Below are 22,306 nucleotides of genomic sequence, written 5' to 3'. Positions count from 1 at the left end.
CTTCACTAAAGCAAAAGCATGGTTCTCATCTGCTGTTCCATAGGTTCCCTAGTCTCCCACTTCAGAGGGAGTCGGGGGAGCAGACAGGCTCCACTGACACCTTCCCTCCAAACCCAGCTCTACAGCCAGTGGCTCAAGAAAGTCCCAGCCCCAGAAGTTCCAGAGCAGCGCACCTGAACAAGCCCTTGCCCTAGGCCCCACCACCAACCACCTAGCCATCACTCAGATTTAGAAAGCAGAGTCCCCTTAGCATTAAACCCAAGAGGACACAAGAGCTTCGCCGCAGGGATAAAATGCAAAAAATTCTGGCCAGGCACTGCTCACCCAGATCTTTCACAGAACCACATAAGCTTCCGAGGAAATGACAGATAGCAACCTTATATACAAATTACCAGGATGCAGATAACAAGACCCCAGCCACACACTCAGTGGGCAGTCTGGAACTGAAGCATTTTTATCTTCTTGGTACAGAATTTCATAATTCTTGATCTCAAGCAAGTGTGGGCAAGGCTCCAGACACATGTGATATCTATCTGCCTAGAATTACTTTCCCTCCCAAGAATCTCATAGCAATGTGAAGACCTTCCTGGGATGGGAAACAGCCAGGTCTGCTCATTCCCTGGGCTCACAAAGGCCTCTGTGGCACACGCCCATCCACTAACTCCAACAGGAAAGGGAAGGGCTGGGGTACAAAGGGGCACTTCACCTGGCACACTGGGCTGGAATACTTTATTCAGATCCAAGGAGGAGGCTCTGGAATGGGTTTTCTGTGGCCGCGGTGGCGGGGTGGGAGGGTCCTCGCCCCTTTTCATGGCCTCTTCTATGGAGGTGCTAGAGTAAGATCTGCAGCGAAATAAGGGAAGGTCAGAAAGGAGACAGCAAAGATTTATTCTCTGAAGTTGGGTTGAAATGGAAAATACCCACAAAAGTCAAAGTGACTGCAAAGGACCGCCAAGCTCCCAAAGCCACCATGAATCCTACCATCCCCTGGTTGCCCCTACCTGCCATAATGCCCAAACCCCAATCGTGAGTCAGAATCTCTTTTAACCTCCTTGCTCTTATTCTACCTGAGACCTAAATTTACTGGAAAGGAAAGCTTCTTGTAAATTGAAATGTTTCTACTGAATTATTAATAAGAATAGCACGTAAACCCTTCCACTTAGGTACTTCCATATTTTATCAGAAGGGCTTTGTGATATTAACTGATTACAGAACTTTTTCTCCTGCTTATATGCAAATACAATGACAGGCACATATAGAATTGGTACAGATAAGCTGAGAGTAAGAATCAAATATTCAAAGGAATATGCTGCAAATGAAATTCAGAAGAGAAAAGCACACATCAATCAGGTTGAGGGGTCTAGTTTGTCTTATCATGAGAGAGATGGGTTTTGGGAAACTTTCAAAGCAAAAGCTTCCTCTTAACTTCCTCCTTCAATCTGTGACAAAGCAGTAGCTACCTTGGCAACGTCTGAGATTGTTAACGCCAATAATGACACTTAAAGAAAAGTGAACTAAGTAATCTGCCAATGGTCGCACAGCTAGAAAGTGGCATGGGTTTGATTCAAACTCTAGTCCATGTCTATTTCCAAATTCCATTTTTAAAATGTTCTCATGTTGCCTGAATCAGGGTAGAAAACTTTTGGTGGTAGCGGCTAGACTATTTATTAGAGACTACTTATTTTCTAAATTAATTCCATTCAGTACATAATTCTATTGCCTGGTATAATAGGTTTGTGGAGGAGTTTCCAATGTCATTTTTCTAAGAACTGGATGTGTACGTCTGTTCTATTCAGCATCTTGGCCAACTTAATGTCAAAGAAGAAAATGACGTTTGCATCAGAGATATGTCCTAAAGATAAATTAACTTCAGAAAACTGTTCTTAGTATTTAGCAATTAGAGAGGCACTTATGAAATTACAATCTATCCATTTCTATTATGTAACTTCAGTTCCTGGTAAAGCTGGTTTTCACACAGCAAGTTTTAATTTTCCTGAATGAGTTCTTCAAGGTTTCAAAAGTTTCAAGGGGTGTTCTATTTGTCATACAATGTTTCAGTCTTTAATAAAGTCACCATAATGGCATGTGACATGCTCTGAGGTGGTCCCTGTAACACAACTGGCAAGACAGGCAAGGCAAAGGCATGCAGGAACTAGCAGGAAGAACATTCTAATACTTTCAAACAAAATAAGAGGGAATTGATCTGAAAGGATGACAAAGCTTTCAAATGGGAACTCTTGGTTTAAAAAGGAAATAGAGACCTTAGCTAGAAATTAAAAGAACTTTCTATGCCACATAAGTCATTCCATTTTATTTCCATATATAACCTGTGCATTTATATTTTGTTATGGAAAGTTAACTGAATATCAAATAAGTGATACTGAAAAACTGTGGCTGCAACCAATTAAAATATAAATGTGGTCCTGGCTGGTGTGGCTCAGTAGATTGAGGACCAGCCTACAAACCCAAGGGTCACTGGTTTGATTTCCAGCCAGGGCACATGCCTGGATTGCAGGCCAGGCCCCCAGTAGGGGCAGGTGAAAGGCAACCACACACTGATGTTTCTTTCCCTCTTTCTCCCTCCCTTCCCCTGTCTAAAAATTATATATATATTTTAAAAATTTGCAGAGAATCAAGAAAATGATGAATGTAGTAGTGTTAGAATGTTGATTTTTCCCTCTTTCCCTTATTTCTACAAAGCTTTGTTATTCTAAAAAGGAGGATAATGATTTGATTCTTTTAGTCTCAGTAAAGACCTAGTTGGGAGTAGTGAAATAAAAACATCCAAATTAGACCAGCAGACCGATTCCTAAAATAATAATATATGAAATTTGGCCAGTGAGATTAATAATAGAATATGTGACTATGTGATTTGGTTATTTCACTTGCTTTGCAAGAGAGAGGAAGTCAGCAGAAGTGAAAACTGAGGTTCAATTTACAGTTAACAGAGAACACATAAGTAATTTTCTGCAATTCAAAGCTTTTTCCTACTATGAGAGTAGACAAATATTACTATTCCTACATCTTAAAGCCAGTACAGACTAATTTGTAAAATATATATTCATCCTTTTTAAAAAAGGGATGAGTATATGTGGTAACCATATAGAGAAATAATGACTATGCTTTTTTTCCTACCAAAATGAATTAGTGTTATCTATTGTATTCAAAAATATGAATATAGATAGCTTTACCTTCTATAAACAAGGAAACAAAACCCCAATTTGGAAAATCCAGACATAAAAGATACACTAAGGAGTACCTCTGATTTACAAGAAACAAGATTTCCTTAAATATCAGTGTTTCAAAATATGATGAGATTTAAATTCACTTCTTCAGGAATGTGTCTAGTAGCCAAAGGAGGAAAAAAGTCACTAAGAGCCAAAGGAAAACTTGGAAAAGACACATGCACTATCCTATCTTACACTGCAGTCTACTGGTGAAGAGGGGTCCCAATTCCATCTTCCCTTTTTGATGTTCTATTGGTTCTATTAGTGTTTCTGTATTTGTCCTCACTCCTCCATTCTGTTGTCTGATGTCAGCCACAGCTCTGCCTCCCTGGTTCTCCCTCTTCTTCTATCCTCTAGTGACTGAAAAATGGTGAAGCCAAGAAGAAGCTCTAAGATAGGATGAAACAGACCATAAGTACTGCTTACCTAAAACTTCCTGCCTCACTGGAATTGCCATAAGCATTTTCTTTCCCTTCTCTATATTTGACCAAAGACTTCTTACTTTTTTGGTATTCACCTTGCCACAATAGTAAATTTCAGTGTTAGTTACCTTTCAACCATATTCCCTTATTTGCAAGGCTACTTCTTCCTACTTATTAACATCCTGCAACAACATGGGCATATCACACAAGCCACTTCTTCATGTCAGGTGACCAGAGAACAGAAGCCACCATCTTCTAGCACTAATAAACACAGAAACCAAGAGTCTCCCAAGAGCACTGCATGCTCCAGTCAGGCCCCTCATGACAGTGAACTCACCCACTTTCTAAGCTTCACATCAAAAGGAAAAGGAGACTGTGAGTTGGGCTTTGGGTTGGGAGGTTTCATTTCTAGTCTGGGACAGGGCACAAAGGGCATTAAAGCAGAAATTAAACAAACACTACCTGGATCTTGGTCTTGCTTTGAGACTGTTGGACTCCTTAGGAGTGGCTGAAACGAAGATTAATTGTTGTTTGCCTGGGTTTCATTTTTGCAATTAAACAGGTTTATATACAGTATCTAGGCTAGTACAGAACACATCAACAGGTCAACATGAGGTACAGGTGTCCATGTGGAGAACATGACCTCTTCCAGTTTCATTATTTCAGAAATTTATTTCTAAAGCTACAGGCACAATTAAAAGGAAATAAAAACCAACATATTTTCCTTTCATCAGAATACTACCTAAGAAGCCATTCTCAAATCAAAGTTGAATGACAAAGAAATTCCAGACTAAAAAGACAACCGTCTTAAGGGGTTATCTATTTACATAATGATGGGTTTAGAATTCAGAATGTGTTGGTCTATCATAATAGCCTAGTAATAGATACGGAACAAGTCTCCTCTGAAGACTAGAAAGAAATCTATTGGGCTATGTATGTTAAGATTTTCTTAAAATACACTACCAGAGCAGCATGACCAGAAGAAAGCAAAGCTCCCACAAGTTAAGCTGCAAGGAGCTATGCAGCTTTTCCTAAAAGAAAATATTCTTGTGGTCCATGTCTGTATGACCAAATTGTACAGAGAATATTATGGCATGAAATCATTAAAATATTTTATCAACCACACAACTTTTTATCAAATTTCAATCATAAACTAACACCTACTTTCCCATCTCAGCTTCTTGGAAGTAATTAAAAACATTTACAAAAACATTAATCTTCTTTTGATATTTTCAATCCTCTATGGGAGACAACTTTAGAAACCACTAGTTACACTGACATTTTGCAAACACTGCAAATTTTTCATTATAAAATGTCATTAAAAATTCATAGAAAAAGTGCTACTAACTAGGAAAAAGAATAGAGTTTATATATTGTTTGCACAAATCCTACCAGAAAGAAAATGTCTCAACTGCATTTTCCCCTCCTCTTTCACATTGCTACAAAGTTAAAACCCTCCTTGGGACAAGGCAGCCTGAACTTACAAGGACGATTAAAATCCTTGAGTTAGATAAGCAGGGTGGGAAGGGGCGCTAAAGTGCTAACAAGGCACAGAGCAAACAAGCAACATACATCCCCTTCCACCGGGTCAGCTGCAGAGGTTATATTTCTCCAAATCTACACATTTTAGCTTATTGTAGTAAGAACACAGGAATCTTTAAACTCAAACCTCTGAAAATCCCGTACAGCCCAGGGAGTCTGATCCTTGTCTTGCCCATTATTACCAAAAACTAACTCCCCCCACCCACCTCAGCCCCAGGCAACAAAACAAAGTGTCCTCAGGAGAGCCTCTCCTCTAGCCAAGCTGGCTGCCTTAGGGGTGGGTGGACTGTGTGAGCAGACTCACCAAAGAGTTCAAGGGTCACCCTCGGAGCAGGCTGCCCACAGCCAGCTTTGGTTCTGTGGCTCTCTTCTCCCTCAGGGCCCACTGCTTTCCATAAATATGTAGGTAAAAGTCTCAGCCATGTTAACATACTGTTCAACAAACCAGACCGTGGTGACTGTTAATTCCTTTGTCAATTGACATTATCTTTGTGTTTTTGCTGAGGTAGGAATGGGTGTAGAAGGAGGGATAAACTCTGCTGGTGAGAGATAGACAGATGAGGAGAGGGGTGCACATGAGCGGTGGAGACCAGGCCGGGAGTGATAAGGCCTAGGTGCTCCTGGCCACTACACTCACTACCTGTTAGCTCTCTGAACCTCAGTTTCCTCACCTACAGGATGAGGAAAATAAAAATGCAGTTGTGCCTCAGGGAGAGACAATACAGTGAAGGTACTTTAACAACTAAGTGCATTGGAGAATTGCAAAATATTACTGCTATAGAGTGCTCCTAGCTTTTCAAGCTTAGAATTCTGGTTTCTAAATTTAATTCCTTCTACAACAGCAAAGGAGAGGCAGGTGGGAGAGAGTAATGGAAGGAAAGAACTGCTCTGCCCCATAAAACCATGGAGCGATAGCTGGCAATTAGGGCAGCTGCTAGAATGACCAATAGCAATCTCAAGACTACAGCATAAGAATGAAAAGGCCTAATTTACTAAGCATGACTAAGACATCAAGAAAAAGATCACCATTGTGCAGTGTGTTCTGTTGAATTAGATGGAATGTAACATCAGCTAAGAAATCTATCAGACTCCACTAATATATATACTTTCAGCAATTAAAAGGGTAAGGGCATTAAAATATGTAAAAGGGATACTCTCGTTCCCTGGTAATAAAGTCCCACTCCATCTCTAACTCGCCACATCGTGATCTTCAGCACCATTACTATTACCACCCACTGGGGAAGAACAGAACAGGGAGATGCTTCTCCTTCCACCTGCAAAAACATAACCCAGGCAGGTCTTGGTAAGTCTCCACAGGTTTCTGATCAGAAAAAGCTGGAACTCATTATTCTAGTTAAGTCTTCCACCAGCCTCTGAGCCCCTGAAAGTCAGGCTCAGCATTTGGAGAATGTGAATATCTGCAAAAATGGTGAGGGCACGTTGTGTTGAAATCCAGGCAGACACCAACGGGCAGATCATAGCTTCTCATTTAGGTTGGAAAGGGAAGAAGAATGCGAACTTCCTAGTATACTCCAGGCACGTCATCTTTCCAGGAACCAGAAATGAGATAATAAGAAGGCAAGCCTGAAGTTTAATTCTCCAAAAAGTAGCATCTCAATTGAGGTAAACACTCCACGTGGCATGGGCAGCCATTCAGAATTAGAAATCACCACCTTGAAACTCCAGTGGCTCCTGCTGGGAATCCAAGTCCCTCATAGCCCTTCCCGAATGGGGCAGCAGTGGACTCCCAGGCAGAATGTGAAACAAATTCAGATGTACTTCACACACTGTGGCACACCCTGAGAGGTCTTATCTGGTGACACCACATCCTATTCAATGAAGGAATGTTAACAACATCTGAAGCTGGCCCCAGAGAACACGTGATGCTCATGGAAAAAAACAGGAAGAATTATTAGCCTCAGAGGCTGCTGGAGAAGCAGCAATTTAACTCGCTACATTTAAACAGCTTTTGCTAATATCATAAGGTTACAAAAAACCTACCTCAGGAATTTCTCCTACACAAACAGAGCATTTCCCCACTAATGAAGGAATCCCAATCAGTGCCAAAGCCAAAATAGGTTTGAAAATTCCTACTACTTTTGGAATCATGTTTGATATTAATTTTCTATTATCTTAACATGGCCTTCTAAAGGTAGCTGTTACCAAAACAGGCTAAATATCACAATCACCTGGGGGCTCCTTAAAAATACAGATTCTTAGACCTCATATCTGAAATCCATCATAGATTCCCATTCATATGCTCTTTCGTGCTCTCTCCCCCCATCCCCCACTCTTTTCCTTCTCTCTTTATTCCTCTCTTTTAAACCTTGAATGAACTTGGTGTTTGGGAAATACTGTATTATTACATAAGCTTCAACGTTATATTGACCCCTTTGTTCTAACTTTAAACAAATAAGCCTGGGATGATAGCTAACCAAAACAAACATGATTTACTTATTAAATATTGAGAGATAAAAAAGAAAGCACCAATTTCTTTCATGTCCTCATAATCAGAGCTCCAAACAGTAAAACCTTCCTTATCCAGTTTGTTTTTAGCTAAGTTCATCTTGGTTCAATGATGGGTCCATTGAGAGAACTGAGGACACAGGCCCAGCCACCTCTGTGGTTCACAGACACAGTTCCAACTCTACAAGAACAGGGCAAACGCTATTTTTATTTTTCTCCTTGGAATCTGTTCCATGTATAAGAACATTGACTTGCCTTCCTGGTGGTGAAGTATAATGACAGTATTTGAGATTTTCGTTTTGGAAATGGAAAGATTTCAACTGTGGGCCTCCAACTGATCTACCCTATCACATCCTTCTACAAAGAAATTACAATGGCTTGTTGAAATCCTCTCAACCAACTCCAAGTCTTCTCAGTTTTACACTTAGTAACAATGAGACTAAATTTAAACAGTGATCCTTTCAATGAAACCTAAATTCCGAACTTAAGAAATCACCATCTTCTCATACCTGAAAAGAAGGGGTTAAAAAAAAAAAAGCAAAAAGATTTCCCTGTAATAAAACACAAGTATTTCAAGAGAAACATAAATACTATCACAAATATACCAATCTTCTACTCACTGAAACTACTGGGGTTTTTTATTAGAAATAATTACATAAATATGTTAAAATGGTTTTCTCCTACCTGGATTCTCAGACACGTCCTTTGGTAAGGCTTCATCCGTAGTACTTTTCAAAGCTAGTGACATTTTGTTTTAAAAACAGAGAAAGAAAGGAGGAGAAAAGAAAAAAAACTATAACATTTTATTTCTCTGGCACATTATATTAAAACAAAGAATCTGTAGTAATCACTTATTAAAATAGCGTTACAAACTTCTATAATTGCTGTACAACTTACCAAAACAATAAAGAACTCTTAAAGTATGGAAATGGGTTCTCCCAAGAGATCAAAGGAGTATTTTCAACTTTCCAGACACAGAGCCTTTAGTGGCTAGGAGGAGTATTATCAGAAAGTATCAGGAATTTCCCCCTTTCATTCCTGACATCCGGACCAATGACCTCAAAATCTCTCCCGCCGTGAAACCCAGGCTTCAGTATTTTTAGAGCTCACTTGGTTATTCCAATGTGCAGCCAAGGCTAAGACCCACTAATTAATAAAGAGTGATCAGAGTACATGTTGCTGTAGACAATGTCCAGTTCTACCTCTCCTAAGCAAATATTTAAATAGATAGCATGCAACTATTGTTTCCTAAGGGAAAACTTATTTTTTCCCTTATTTAAGTTTGTATGTAAAATACTTACATACAAAGCTACATCAACGGCAGGTCTCTACAATAAAACCTGAAATTGTTTCACTGATTTTTAGTCTCTTCAGATAAGCCTCTCATGCATGGGCAGTAAATCAGTATCAGATAATAGAAGGAAAATGACTTGAGATTTAGAAAATCTTGGTTCTTATCCCCTCTCTTTTTCTTATTAAGCAAGTGATTCATACTGCCTGAACTTCAGTTTACTCATCTCTAAATTGTAGGGGATGAACATGCCAGCCTCCATTCACTTTTGTGAGGACTGGATAAGATAGTGTATGAGGAAGGACATTGTACAGAAGTATGGAGTTGGGGAAGGGTGGGTTCCTCCTGCTCTTCTAGATATTCCCAGGCCAACTCATCTCTGTGCTTGCTGATAGCTGTCACATGGAACACAGTGCGGCACTGCTTCTCACCTGCGCAGTAGATAGGCAAATTGTTGCTGGGCTCTACATCACAGCCCTACACCCTTACAGAGAATAAAGCCCAGGAACAAAAACTCTCTCCAGAAGATAATTTCCTTATGGACAAAACCTGTGTACAAATGTGTATTTACACTGATGCTCTGGAATCAAATATGCCAAAATAAGATGCTAAACCTGAGGGTCAGCAGTAAGTAAGGGGCCAATGAGCTAGGGGGAGATGGGCTTTATTTTTCACTCAAGCTCTTGTTACGACTTTATGAACTATAGTTTTGGGATAATAATTTGAACTACATAATCCATCCAAATGTGTTCATATACTGATAACTGTCCTCATATGCTCTAGTAGCCAATCATTCCAAGAGAAGTGCATTAAAAAAAATAGGCAGAATATCTCTAAAGGAAGAAAACTCATTCTTTTCATACCTTGTTTGTCATCACCAGTCATATCTTGGGTAGGAACAGGAAAGTCAGTCAAATCTTTAATAGATAACTTCTTGAAAAAGGAAAGAAAATTAATTATACAGATTGAATAGAAATTAAGTTACGTGCACATATGATGAAAATGTTTTATAAGTTTCATATCTTGCCAATATTTCTGTCTTCAATAAGCCTTGACATTTAATATTATTTTATTTTAGGTTCCTAGTGAGAGATACGTTAATTTTTATTGAAAGATTTATATGCATAGAGCAAAAAAATAACAATTCAGATTAAGGCAGGCATATGTATAGACCACATATTAAATCTGAATCCAGTATGGGATTCAGCCAGAGAATCCCACCTTGTAGCATTTGCCCATTTAGTCAAGAACAAACCTGTATTCTATGTACTCTTTTACAAGCAGAGAGAGGTTCTGACAAGTGGCCCAATAAGGTGGGTATTTGCCAGGATCTGTTAACCAGAAGGTGCTCTACCTTGATTCAAATAGCCTCCTTATCCTGGAATAAGGTAATTACACTGATGAGCAGAACAAAATTCCCTCCTAACTCACTTATGGGAAAAGTCTTCACTCATACTAATAAGATGAATACCCAAATTAATCAAGTATTGATTAGTATAAGATTCTGTGTAAAACCTATTAAATTTATTTCCTTTTTTAAGAAGATTGTGGATTTTTTCTAAAGATTTTATTTATTTATTTATTTTTAGGCAGAGAGGAAGAGAGGGAGAAAGAGAGGGAGAGAAACATCCATGTGTGGTTGCTTCTCGTGTGCCCCCTTCTGGGGACCTGGCCCACATCCCAGGCATGTGCCCTGACTGGGAATTGAACCAGCAACCCTTTGGCTCGCAGGCCAGCACTCAATTCACTGAGCTACACCAGCCAGGGCTATACATTTATTTCTTATAAAGTCTCAATTACATGCACTCTAAGACTTCTGATATATTAAACAATAATAGTAGTGCTTGGTGGTAATCTGATCTAGGATTGAATCCTCAGGCAGGTCATTCTTGGCTATTATGATGAAGCACCCAAATGTAATTTCCTATTCAAAGGCTACTATCTCCAATGGAACAAAGAATATATCTTAATAGTCCCTTTCTTTCCTTTTCTTCTTGCATCTAGATTATAAACCAGATCCTTAGTAGAAGAAAATGACTTAGGAGTAGAAAATGCAGATTAAAAAGAAACCCAAAAAAAGAGTTGAAAATTTTTTTAAATCTATGTAAACAGAAAGATATCCCATGCGCATGGGTCAGAAGACTTAATATTGTTAAGACAGCAATACTCCCCAAATTCATCCACAGATTGAATGCAATCCTCCTCGTTTTTCTGCAGAATTTGGCCACATGGTCTCAAATTTCATATGGAAATACAAGAAATCAAGAATAGTGAAAATATTCTTGAAAAAGAAGAACAAAGTTGAAGGACTCAACTTCCCAGTTTCAAAACTTACAACAAAGTTACAGTAATCAAGACTGTGTGACTAGCATAATGGGATAGAATTGAGAATCCATAAATAAACACTTACATTTATGGTCAAGGGATCTTCAACAAAGGTACAAAACAATTTAATGGGGGAAAATTGTTTTTTCAATAAATAATACTGAAATAACTAAATATCCATACACGAAAGAATGAATTTAGACCTCTTCCTCAGAGCATACACAAAAATTAATTAAAAATGGATCATAGACCTAAATGTAAGACGTAAAACTGTAAAACTCCTAAAAGAAAACAAAGGATTAAATCTTCATGATCTTATATTAGACAATGGTTTCTTAGATATGACACCAAAAGCACAAAAAACAAAAAAAGAAGAACATAAACTGAATTTCATGAAAATAAACATTTGTGTTGCAAAGGATGCTATCAAGAAAGGAAAAAGAAAAACCAAAGAAAGAGCAACTACTTGCAAATTATATACCTAGTAAGGAACTTATATCTAGAATATATAAAGAAAACTTATGACTCAATAACAAATAACCCAATTCATAAACAAAGGATTTGAACAGACATTTCACCAAAAAAGGTATACAAACGGCTAATACCGTATTCTGCCATGTATAATGCATACTTTCTTGCCCAAGCTTTTGAGAGAAAAATAAGGATGCACATTATACATGGGTAGTACTAATTCCATATCTATATAAATGTTTTTAATTGTTTTATTTATGTTTATGCATTTAAAGTGTAACTCTAGAAAGCAATAATGATATTCATATGCAAAATAATACCCTTTTTGACACTGGTACACATGTACCATAATATATCCAAAAATAAATGCTAAAATCCCTTTATAATACAAAAAATAAGTATCTAAATATAAATAAAATTGAATTAAAAAATCAAAAGACTTTTTCCTGAAAGCTTGGGCCAACAATGTGGGTGTGCATTATACATAGCAAAGTATGGTTAAGTATACAAAAAGATGCTCAACATCATTAGTCATTAGAAAATTAAAACCAAAATCATGAAATACCACTTCACTCCCACTAGGATGGCTAAAACGAAAAAGACAGTAACAAGTGTTGCCAAGGATGTGGGGTAATTGGGACATTCATACATTGCTGGTGGAGGAATATAAAATAGTGCAGGTGCTTTGCAAAGCAGTTTGTTAGTTCCTCAAAAAGTTAAACACAAGTTATAATATGATCCAACAATTCCACAACTAGGTATGTACCCAAGAGAATTGAAGAGATGCTCACTCAAAAACTTGTACATGAATGTTCATAGCAGCATTTTTCTTTCCTAACAACCTGAAAGTGGAAACAACTCAAATGTCCATCATCTGAAGAATGGAGAGACAAAGTTTGACTTATTCACACAATGGAATACTATTCAGCAATAAAAAGGAATAAGGCACTGACACAACATGAATGAACTTTAAATACATTATACTAAGTGAAAGAAGCCAGTCACAAATGACCACATATTACATGATTCTATTTATATGAAATGTCCAGAATAGGCAAATTCTGAGACAGAAAAAAGATTAGTAATTACCAGAGGATAGTGTTAATGACTGTTAATGACCACAGGCTTTATGAAAATGCTACGATGAAAATGCTCTAAAATTAGACTACAGTGATGGTTGCACAGCTCTTATTATACTAAAAACCACTAAATTATATAGTTTAAATCAGTATGGTATGTGAATCATATCTCAGTAAAGCTGTTCACAAAAGAAAGAAATCCAGTAATCTAAGAAACCCTGCTTAAGAGGAGTACTCCTGAAATTCTAATCTTTAATTCTTGAGAGCACATGGTTACAGCTCTGCTGTCTTTAGAAAAAGCTGTACTTCTGAGCAAACTTCTCATGACCTGAATCAGCTACAGCTTCACTCATTACACAAATACCTATATGGAGTCATCCCTCACAGGGCTGGCACCAAGACCTGTTTAAACTCCACGCATGCTTTCATGAAAGATTAAAAGGCTGTAGAAAGAATAATGAATTAGTTTAGAGAAACATGAAATATTTAATCATAGATATTAAAATCTGACCTATACTACTGAAAGGACCAAACCATCAATAAACCTTATTAGTTTATCCCTGAATTTTATTTATTACATCATTATCTAAAATCACCCCACCCTGAAAATAACAGTCTTGTAGAAGTATTTTTGTTCTTCTTTTGCTTTCTTGTTTGTGTAACAGTGGAAAATCGTTAATGGTGGGAAACTGTAACCCATTCTACCATTCCTTTGATATTGTTTCTGTGAGGATCCTGACTAGGTAGCTTTTAACCTGCCCCCCTCAAAGGAGCCAGTTAAAAGATATGAAAGTATATAAAACTCAGCTGCACATAACATCCATCTGAGTGTCAGTAATTAATTTCTCCAAAAAATAGCATTATATGTCTCTGTTGGAAGGGTAAAGACCATCTGATACCATGGCAAGCTGGAACAAAACATTTATCCAGAAAGAATAAAAATTTATGACACTTTCAATAAGTCACCCAACCTTCATAATTTTATACAAGCAGGGGACTCAGCAAAAACAAACAAACAAAAATCAGGGCAATTGCATCAGAGAGATACAGAGGTTGTGTGTCCTGACCTGACAGACAAACCTCTCCAGACACTGTTAGCAGCCCCAAAATAGACTGAAGGCCATCAAAAGTGGCTAATTTTTGTTATATGTCTCTCCATCATATGTAATACACAGAAAAAGAAATTTAAAAGGCCAAAACTCTTCCAAAGCACATCTATCACTCCTCCTGAAATTACTTTTTATTACATCTTTTTCCCATGAGTAGAAATCTGTTGAGAAAAATATCATAGAGGCTACAACTCAATGAAAGAGAAGCAGAGAGGCCAAGAAAGCTGTTAACAGAGAGAGCACTGTAGAAGCAGGCTTGGTTTGCTCATAGAGGAGCTGAGGGTGTCATCTAAAACACAGACTACAGCCGTGGGAGCTCCACTGGAAAGAATAATCACACACAGTGACGAGAAATTAAAGGCATGGCCCTATATGCTGCCTTTGAGTTCTGTGATCTTGCAATGCTTTTAACTACAGTCAGAGAACTATAATAGGAGCCTGTGAATAAACCTCTATTTATTAAACATTTCCAGATTTTTTTAGGACAAGAACAGCAGATATCATAAGCTGACATCACTGCAACCATGATGACTGATGATAGTCCTGAAATTAACAGTAACCATACCAACTCCTATTTATCAATGCACACTGAAGGGCCACTAAACATGTGGCTAAGCCCCTACATCAATGACCCACCATGGTGGAAAGTCTCTGGGTTTCTCTTGAGGATCATCCAAATAAGTCTTCATCTGGTCCAAAAGCTAAAAACCCTTAGGGATAAGGCAGCTTTAAATGTGGTTTGGGGACCTCATATTTAGTTCTCAAACCTTCTCTCAAAATTGTTCTGGTTCATTATATTTTGTCAATACTCAGCTACTAAAAATACAACTTTACAATGTTTACTTCGGAATTAAAGCTTGGTTAAATTAAATAACTTGGCTAGCATTTTTCTGGCCTACTTTGGCTGCGCCTCAATTTCACTTCTAGAAAGTCAAGAGACTATTTTGCTTATTTCACCAAATCTAGTTTTAGGGAGAAAAGAAAAAAACATAATTATAGATATATGTGGTGTCTAGATTTTAAAGGATGACCCCCAAAGTAAGCACTATGAAGAGAAATGTTATAAAAGTAGATTTTCTAGAGTTTGTAAAAACACATAGGATAATGGGTTTAATTCTAACACATCCTTAAGTCATTAACATATGAAGATCTTTTACCTCCATCCGGTTCAAGTCACGGGATTGTTGGTTTGCTGGCATGGAGTCAGAATAAGAATCAAATAACACACACTCCCACTTGGTCTTAGGAAAGGCTAAGAAGAAACCAAAAGAATACATATAGTCATAGCAGGCAATGTTTCCTATTTAACAAAACCAGCTAGCTCCAATATACTGGTTATGGCACTCATGACGCTGATATAGTATTTTAAGTTCTCTATATAGACAACCAGGAACTTCTATCATCCCCATTTAAACATGAAGAAACGGAGAAACCAGGAAGTTAAGCAACTTACTCAAGGTCACATAATTCATAAATGGTTGGGCAGGAACTTGAATTGCCAGCAGTCCTGCTAGGAAGTCCATGTTTTTGGCATTTTGTGTTGTAACAGTCGTTTTCCACATTAATCATCGCCATCACTATACTTAAGTTTTAAGCATGCTACTAGCATAATTTTCTAGTAGTACTAGAAACATTAACTAAGGAAATACTACATTTCAGCTATTTTTGCTGGTAATAGATGAGATCCTTATGATGATATGTGCCCGAGAAAACTAGGAAATACTCCCTTCTTTCGGTTAGAAGGAATAACAAAAGTTAGAGCACAGGTTCTTGCTGATTTACAAGAGAGGAAGTAAGAATCACATTATGAATTTCTAACACAGAACAGTGAAAGGGGCTGTCAGTTGGGAGATCAGATCAGCATGAGGAAAAATCATGCTACTAAGTACGCTAATAATTAACACTCGTGCTATTTCTTAGAAGTGGATTGTTTCACCACTTTGTCACAAAGTAATTACGAAAGAAATGTCTTAACAACTAGAAAATTTGTCAATATTCCAAAGAGGAAAAGCAGATTGGGGTAAACAATAAATAGAAGTTACAAATCAAATTTGTCAAGACCGGCTATTAAATCAAAATTTTAATGCCATGTTGATATGATGATTTATAAAAGAAATACGTATTTGGTCTTCATTCCCATTTCTGGCACAGAGCTCCCACACTACTAGGAATTTCCAAAGTAATGAGAGCAGCAATGGTGCTTCTTGTTATGTTAATGAGGTGACTTTTGAAACCCACCAAAGGGTGTTGGCCAGGTTGGGAAGCCTCTGATTTATAGCCAGTCCATCAGAAGCACAGGTAACAGCCTGGACTCACGACTGGCATCTCATGTGAAGGCCGTTCTTGTGGGGCAGAGCCCTTTACCTGTGGAACCTGATTCTATCTCCAGGTAGATAGTTTCAAAGTTAAGTAGAGTTCTCGGGCATGAGAATTGCTTGTTGGTGTGCGGGAGCCTCCACACATACGCACTGGAATTGGGTCCAGGTAATCTTCTTGCCATGTTTAAAAAAATTTTTTTTGAATCAAGTGTTTAAAATGAGTTGGCATTCATATTAATCTTTTCTCACCCTTCCATCCTCACCAGGGTTTGAAATACCAACTTTCCTCCACAGTAAAGTACTGGCCAGTGAGCAACAGCTACCACAGACAGTAGAGTACAAGTAGTTTAAATTGCTCATTTGCATACTCTGGTCTGAACGTCACTGGTATCGAGTCAGGCAACATCGGGCCCTGGTGATTTTTCCAACTATAGCATGTGGTCTCGCTCTTTTCTTGGTAAAAACATCAGAACATTTTTCCAAGTACTATTCCTCAATCCAACCCCAACAGCAGTTTTAACTGAGATAAGATTTCTCTTTCTAGTTTCTCAGTGATCTCACTAGAACTGCATGACTAATACCCCATCATGAGGGGGTCTTGCTGGGTAAAAAGGTAACACTTTCAAAAACCTACCAATGCTATAATTAACTGCTAAATCTCCCTCCAGCATGTCCTCATCTCTGCATCTCCACTGACACCTCCCCAGTGCCAGCCTCCCCACAACTCCTGACTGGACTACTGCCATAACCTGTTCTTCTGGATTCCACTCTTGCTCCTCAAAAACTGCTCTGTGGTCAGCAACCAGCAGGATCCTTTCAAACAACAAATCTGATTGTGTAAGTTCCTGCTTGAAACATATCAACGTCATTGCCCAGGATTTATTCCCCACCTTCTCCTTTAGCCTCATCCCCATCCTCTCCAGCCCTGGCTCTTTGTGCTCCAGCCACTATGGCCTGAACTTGACATACCTCCCACGCTCCAAGCCCCCTCTGAGGGCTTCTGCAACATACCTGCTGTCCCCTCTGCCAGAGTCCACTCTTCTCCTCCTTCACCTACACAGCCCTCAGCTCATCCTTCCAGTCTCTGCCCAAACACTTAAGGAACTCTTCCCTAAGGTCATGAACCCTTTAATGCAGCCTTAGATGAGTCACTGGCTTCTTTGCATCTGGCACAGTTATGAGGAAAGGACAAGGTAAGAAAATCTAAGGCCTTTCCACATGTTACCACAAAACTTATACTCTATTAATGACTAATCACATTTACTTTTGACACTGCTCCCTCCGGCTGATAATCATCTATGACTAAGCTCTCATGTTTTTAAGAGACCTTGCCTGCCTCTTGTGAGAAAGGTTGTTGAAAGCACCAGATGTTTCTGGACCCTTTCAAGGAAGTTATACTTCTCTGAGTAATAGAAATCAGATCACTGCCCACTGCCTCTGAAAAGGGCAAAAGAAACTGTCAGTTTGTCCAGTCTTCCAAAGGAACTGATATAATTGTCGGACACACCATGACTCTTTCCTATCCAAAGGGTTTGTGGGGTAACTTTTATTAATAAGAAAGATGAAGAGAGCTGACTTCTATTCCAATCTTCTGGTGTGCTGGAATGTTCTGTACCTTTATCTGATTGCAGTTATATGGGTACACACATGTAAAAATTTTCATCAAGTGTATATTTAAGATTACAGCTCTTTGCAGATTTTCTGCATGTAGTTTTTTAAATTTTTATTATGTATAACAGTTCTATTTCATTTCATTGTCCAAGGCCACTTGGGGACACTGGGACGTGCCTAAAGATGCCAAATCAGCACTTGGCTGTACAGGAAGATCTTCCTCTTTATTCTATATCAGCTGAAGACTTAGTAGTTGTCTATACCACAATTTTCATGAAAGGGTAAGTGACTTTGGTTCAAATCCATCCAGAGAGCACTAGAACGAAAATAACAGATGACTCACAGCCAGGTCATCCCTACTACTCAATACTGTGAGATACGAAAACATAAATCGGTTAAAGGACAATAACTGTAGATACGAAGAACTCCCTGAAGCAGAGGTCTTCAACCTTCACACTGTATGCAAAGCTCACCCAAGCTCAACCTCCTGTCCCTGCTCCCATCCACAGCAGGGGAGTGAAGCTCACCTGAGCTCCACCTTGGCCCTCCCCATTCCATAGTGGGGCGAGCAAAGCTCACCTGAGCTCTATGTAGTCATCCCTCATCCCCACTTCCATGAAATCAGTCCATGGTGCCAAAAAGGTTGGGGACCACTGCCCTAAAGTGTCTGGACGCCATTTTAGAAACACAAATTTCTTGTAAGGCCTGGATGGAAAATGTCTGAGGGTTAGGATTTCTGATGAGGCCTTACCTGCTTGCAGGTACTCTGGCTGCAGAGTTGGAGGGAGGGTCTCGGGCAGGGGATAGCCGTTCTTCCGGGCCACAATAAGATGAAATGCAGCACAGAACTCAGGCAGGGTCAGGGCTCCGTCGCAGTCAGCATCACTAAGTTCCCTAAATATATAACAGATGGCATGAGTACCAAACACCAGGCTTACAGGAAAATTTACTCAGCTTCAAACATGCAAACACAATTCCCAGGCTCTCTGGAAGTAAGTTTGCCGAGTCCCCAAACCCACATGAAATCTCAAGGGACCACTTGGAGGAAGAACTAGGATGACTGACAGCACTGGTATGAGTGGCACTTTATGAAAATTTAAATTCTTCAAGTTCTCTGTTAAGTAAGTCTGTTTTACAACTCTGAGTACACAAGACAAGCAACTAGAACACAAAAAGTAAAATGATGCCCAGAATTCCACAGTTGACAGCCTTTCAGTAAGTGTGTGCTATGAAGAGCTCCTGACCTGGTGCTCAAAACAGTCAGAGGGCTGGCTGGCTCCTGCCCTTTTAGAGTTGTCCCAGCCGTTACACAGTTACTGGAGCTCAGAAATGAGCCACTTCATTTTTAAGCCTTGAGGAAAAACCTTGAACTTTTCAAGTCACAAAAATGTTGTATCAAAAATTTGCTTGAGAATCCCCTCCTGGGAAAATATAAGTAAGCTCAACAAATACTGGCTGAATTGTGTTTTCAGATAAAACTAGCAACTAAGGGAGGCTGGAACCAGATAAGACGGAAAGGAAGAAAGGGATAGACTTGAAAAGGCTTATCTTCACTTCAGTCCTTGTTTTCCACTGAAAGCACAGACCTATTTACTCAGCACAAAAGAAACCTATTTTCCAAAGTAACTAAGACCTTCTAAACTCAACCAGTCTCTAAGGTGTAGAGAGACAAGTATACTTGTATTAGGACAAGTAGAGAGATAAGACATACAAAAATGTACTAGAAAGGTGTTCCTATTTGAAAGAAAGAATATCGAAGGTAAGCTCCATTCCCATCCTCCTTCCCCTCGAATATTTAAAATGCACCAGCCCTGAAATAGCAGCTCCCCAGGCTGAGGATTCCAGGGACGGCTGCCCACGCTGGATGGAGAGAATACCATTCCGCCTTCATGTATATGCCTCCACAAAAAGATAGGAAGTATTATGCCATTATGGTAAGACTGGGAATTCTGCCTAAACAGATTGTATTCTTCTGAAAATGATAACTTCTTTTATCCCCTCACTTTAAAATCTAATATATGGCTTCTTGTAAAAATTGTGGCAGAGTATATTGCTAATGAATAAATCTAGCTCAGGATTCCAGGTACATTGGCATGCACAAGGATTACTGCAATAGTTTTCCACTAAAATGCAGAAAACATGACAAGCAATTTTAAATGCTATCATAATTTTTGTAAATCCTCATGAAAAAAGTTTACATAAATATTCTAATATTTTAATTATATTTTTACAGCTGCGCAGTTTCTCGCCCAGTTGTGAGGAAGAACAGCCCACATGCAGCCGGGGGTTTACGGAGGCACCAAGCATTTTCATAAATGCAAATGGAGCCATCTGGACCTTCTCGATGCAGCCCTTTTGAAGGCAGGGCTGTGGCCAGCTCGGCAGCGAGATGCAGCTCATGCCGCAGCTGTGCATCTAAACTACGGCCCAGCTGATGAACACCAGCCAAATTTAGGAATCTCGCATGCAGCTAGAATAGTCTAATTTAACTGAATTCCAAAACATTTGTGGACCTCCTGTTCACCTGTCCTCATATTTAAATATTATAAAGAATAGCTTTTCAGAGTCCTCTGGTTACTTGCATCACACCAAATAGAAAAATCTGAAAATAAAATACACAAGATGGAAATTCTCATATGCCCACACACAAATTGCTCAGACTGAAAAGGGATCTTGATGAGGAAACTAACTAGGAGATGACTTTTAAAATAATAGTTAATACGGCCCTGGCTGGTGTGGCTCAGTGGATTGAGAGCTGGCCTGCGAACCAAAGGTGACAGGTTGAAGTCCCAGTCAGGGCACATGCCTGGGTTGTGGGCCAGATCCAATTGATGTTTTTCTCCCTCTCTCTCCATCCCTTCCCACCCTCTATAAATAAACAAATAAATTAATAAGTAAATAGATAAATGCTAATACATACAGTGTGCAGTAGGGGCTAGACACGGTTCGTTGGGCTTTTCACATAATAACTTAATTTTCACAGCAACAAAAATCTAAATTCTATTTACTCTTACTCTGTTAAAAAAATTTTTTTTTCCCTGGCTGGTGTGGCTCAGTGAATTGAGCGCAGGCCTTCTAACCTAAAGGTCAACAGTTTGATTCCCAGTCAGGTCACATGTCTGGGTTACGGTCCCCAGTTGGGGGTATGCAAGAGGCATTTGATTGCTGTTTCTCTCGCACATTTGATGTTTCTCTCCCTCTTGTTTCTCCCTCCCTTCCCCTCTCTCTAAAAATAAATAAAATCTCTTCAAAAAAATCATTCAAAAAATAAAAGCTTTAGAAACGCAACAGTAGGAACTAAAGAATGAATATGGATGACTGTACCATACCACATGGCATTAATTGTACTTACCAGATATAGGAGAGTTCTGGAATGGAAAGCTTTGATTTGGTGAAGAAGTTCTTGGCCACTGAACCTGTCAACAGCCATTGTTTAAATAAATCATTAATTTATACCTACAGCAGCTTTTATATTTAATGTCAATGAATCACCGTTTTTTTCTTTCAACAATCCCTACCATGTAACCATAAACGCAACATTAAAGCAACTGCAAATCATGTGGCTAAAAAACAAAGTGTGAACAGCTTTTAAAAGAATATGTAAATTAGAATAGGACAAAAGAAGCAATGATGTAATACTTATTATGACATGCAAATTATATTAATTCTTGCTCCATTTTTACTGAAAATGTGCAAAGTTTTACTAAAAGTTCAAAAGACAAATTTCAAAATTATTAAAGTAAAAATCTGTCGAGTACTTTTAATGAAAAAGTTATACACAACCATGGTAGAAAATAGCAAAAAGAAGAAAATTAACACCATTAATCTCATCACACAGGCATAAGACAGGCCTCTTGGGAAAGAGTTTCAATGCGATTAAAGTTCTTTGATGGCTCTTTGAGAAACTTATACAGGAACCTCTTGCTACTTTCTTTATTCATTGTAAATTTATCAGTATCAATTTATATCAGGTACTCATTCCACTGTTCACATTACAGAGCTGCATTTAAGTCCTAACTACATTTAAAATGTTGGACGGAACCATTATTGAGATTGAAATTTTTAGGTTTTCAGCTCTCAGAACAGTTTCACAATTCAAAAGCCTCAATTGTAACACAAAGAATAGTTGAATCAAATCCCCAAGCTCTATTTTAAGCTGATTAAGTCAAAAGTCATTGCATGGCAATTACAAGTCTTCTCGTTGGTCTCAAAACAATGAATTATAATGGACCCTAAAGCAGACTTACTTTCCTCAGATAGATTATTAAGGATCAAAGGCAAAGGGTCCTATAAACCAATAGCCTTCTCCCCAAAAGCATCCTGGAAATAATGATAACATATGACTGTTGGCCATCAATGCAACTACATTGTCAAATATTTGCCAGGAATGTCTTGAAAGCCCATCTACCAGCTATACAACGTCCCCTCATATCATTCTTCCCCCA

General features: G+C 38.6%; 1 protein-coding gene across 2 annotated transcripts in view; it reads right to left on the bottom strand.

Moving 5' to 3' along the window:
• Window positions 1-22,306, bottom strand: part of REPS2 (RALBP1 associated Eps domain containing 2) — a 217,372-nt gene that overhangs the window by 99,235 nt on the left and 95,831 nt on the right. For both annotated transcript variants that reach the window (XM_054581101.1, XM_054581102.1), the window contains exons 7-13: window positions 21,214-21,277; window positions 18,613-18,755; window positions 15,090-15,184; window positions 9,812-9,881; window positions 8,342-8,395; window positions 4,112-4,157; window positions 707-843 (exon numbers count right to left, since the gene is read on the bottom strand). In XM_054581101.1, the coding sequence (XP_054437076.1) occupies window positions 707-843; window positions 4,112-4,157; window positions 8,342-8,395; window positions 9,812-9,881; window positions 15,090-15,184; window positions 18,613-18,755; window positions 21,214-21,277 (609 nt within the window). The remainder of the gene's footprint in view (window positions 1-706; window positions 844-4,111; window positions 4,158-8,341; window positions 8,396-9,811; window positions 9,882-15,089; window positions 15,185-18,612; window positions 18,756-21,213; window positions 21,278-22,306) is intronic.

This window comes from Pteronotus mesoamericanus, unplaced genomic scaffold, assembly GCF_021234165.1.
Source record: "Pteronotus mesoamericanus isolate MK-2021 breed Mesoamerican mustached bat unplaced genomic scaffold, CSHL_Meso_final contig_65, whole genome shotgun sequence".
NCBI lineage: Eukaryota > Metazoa > Chordata > Mammalia > Chiroptera > Mormoopidae > Pteronotus > Pteronotus mesoamericanus.
Note: the sequence above shows the minus strand (reverse complement) of the source record. Positions and strands in the feature narration are given on the sequence as shown.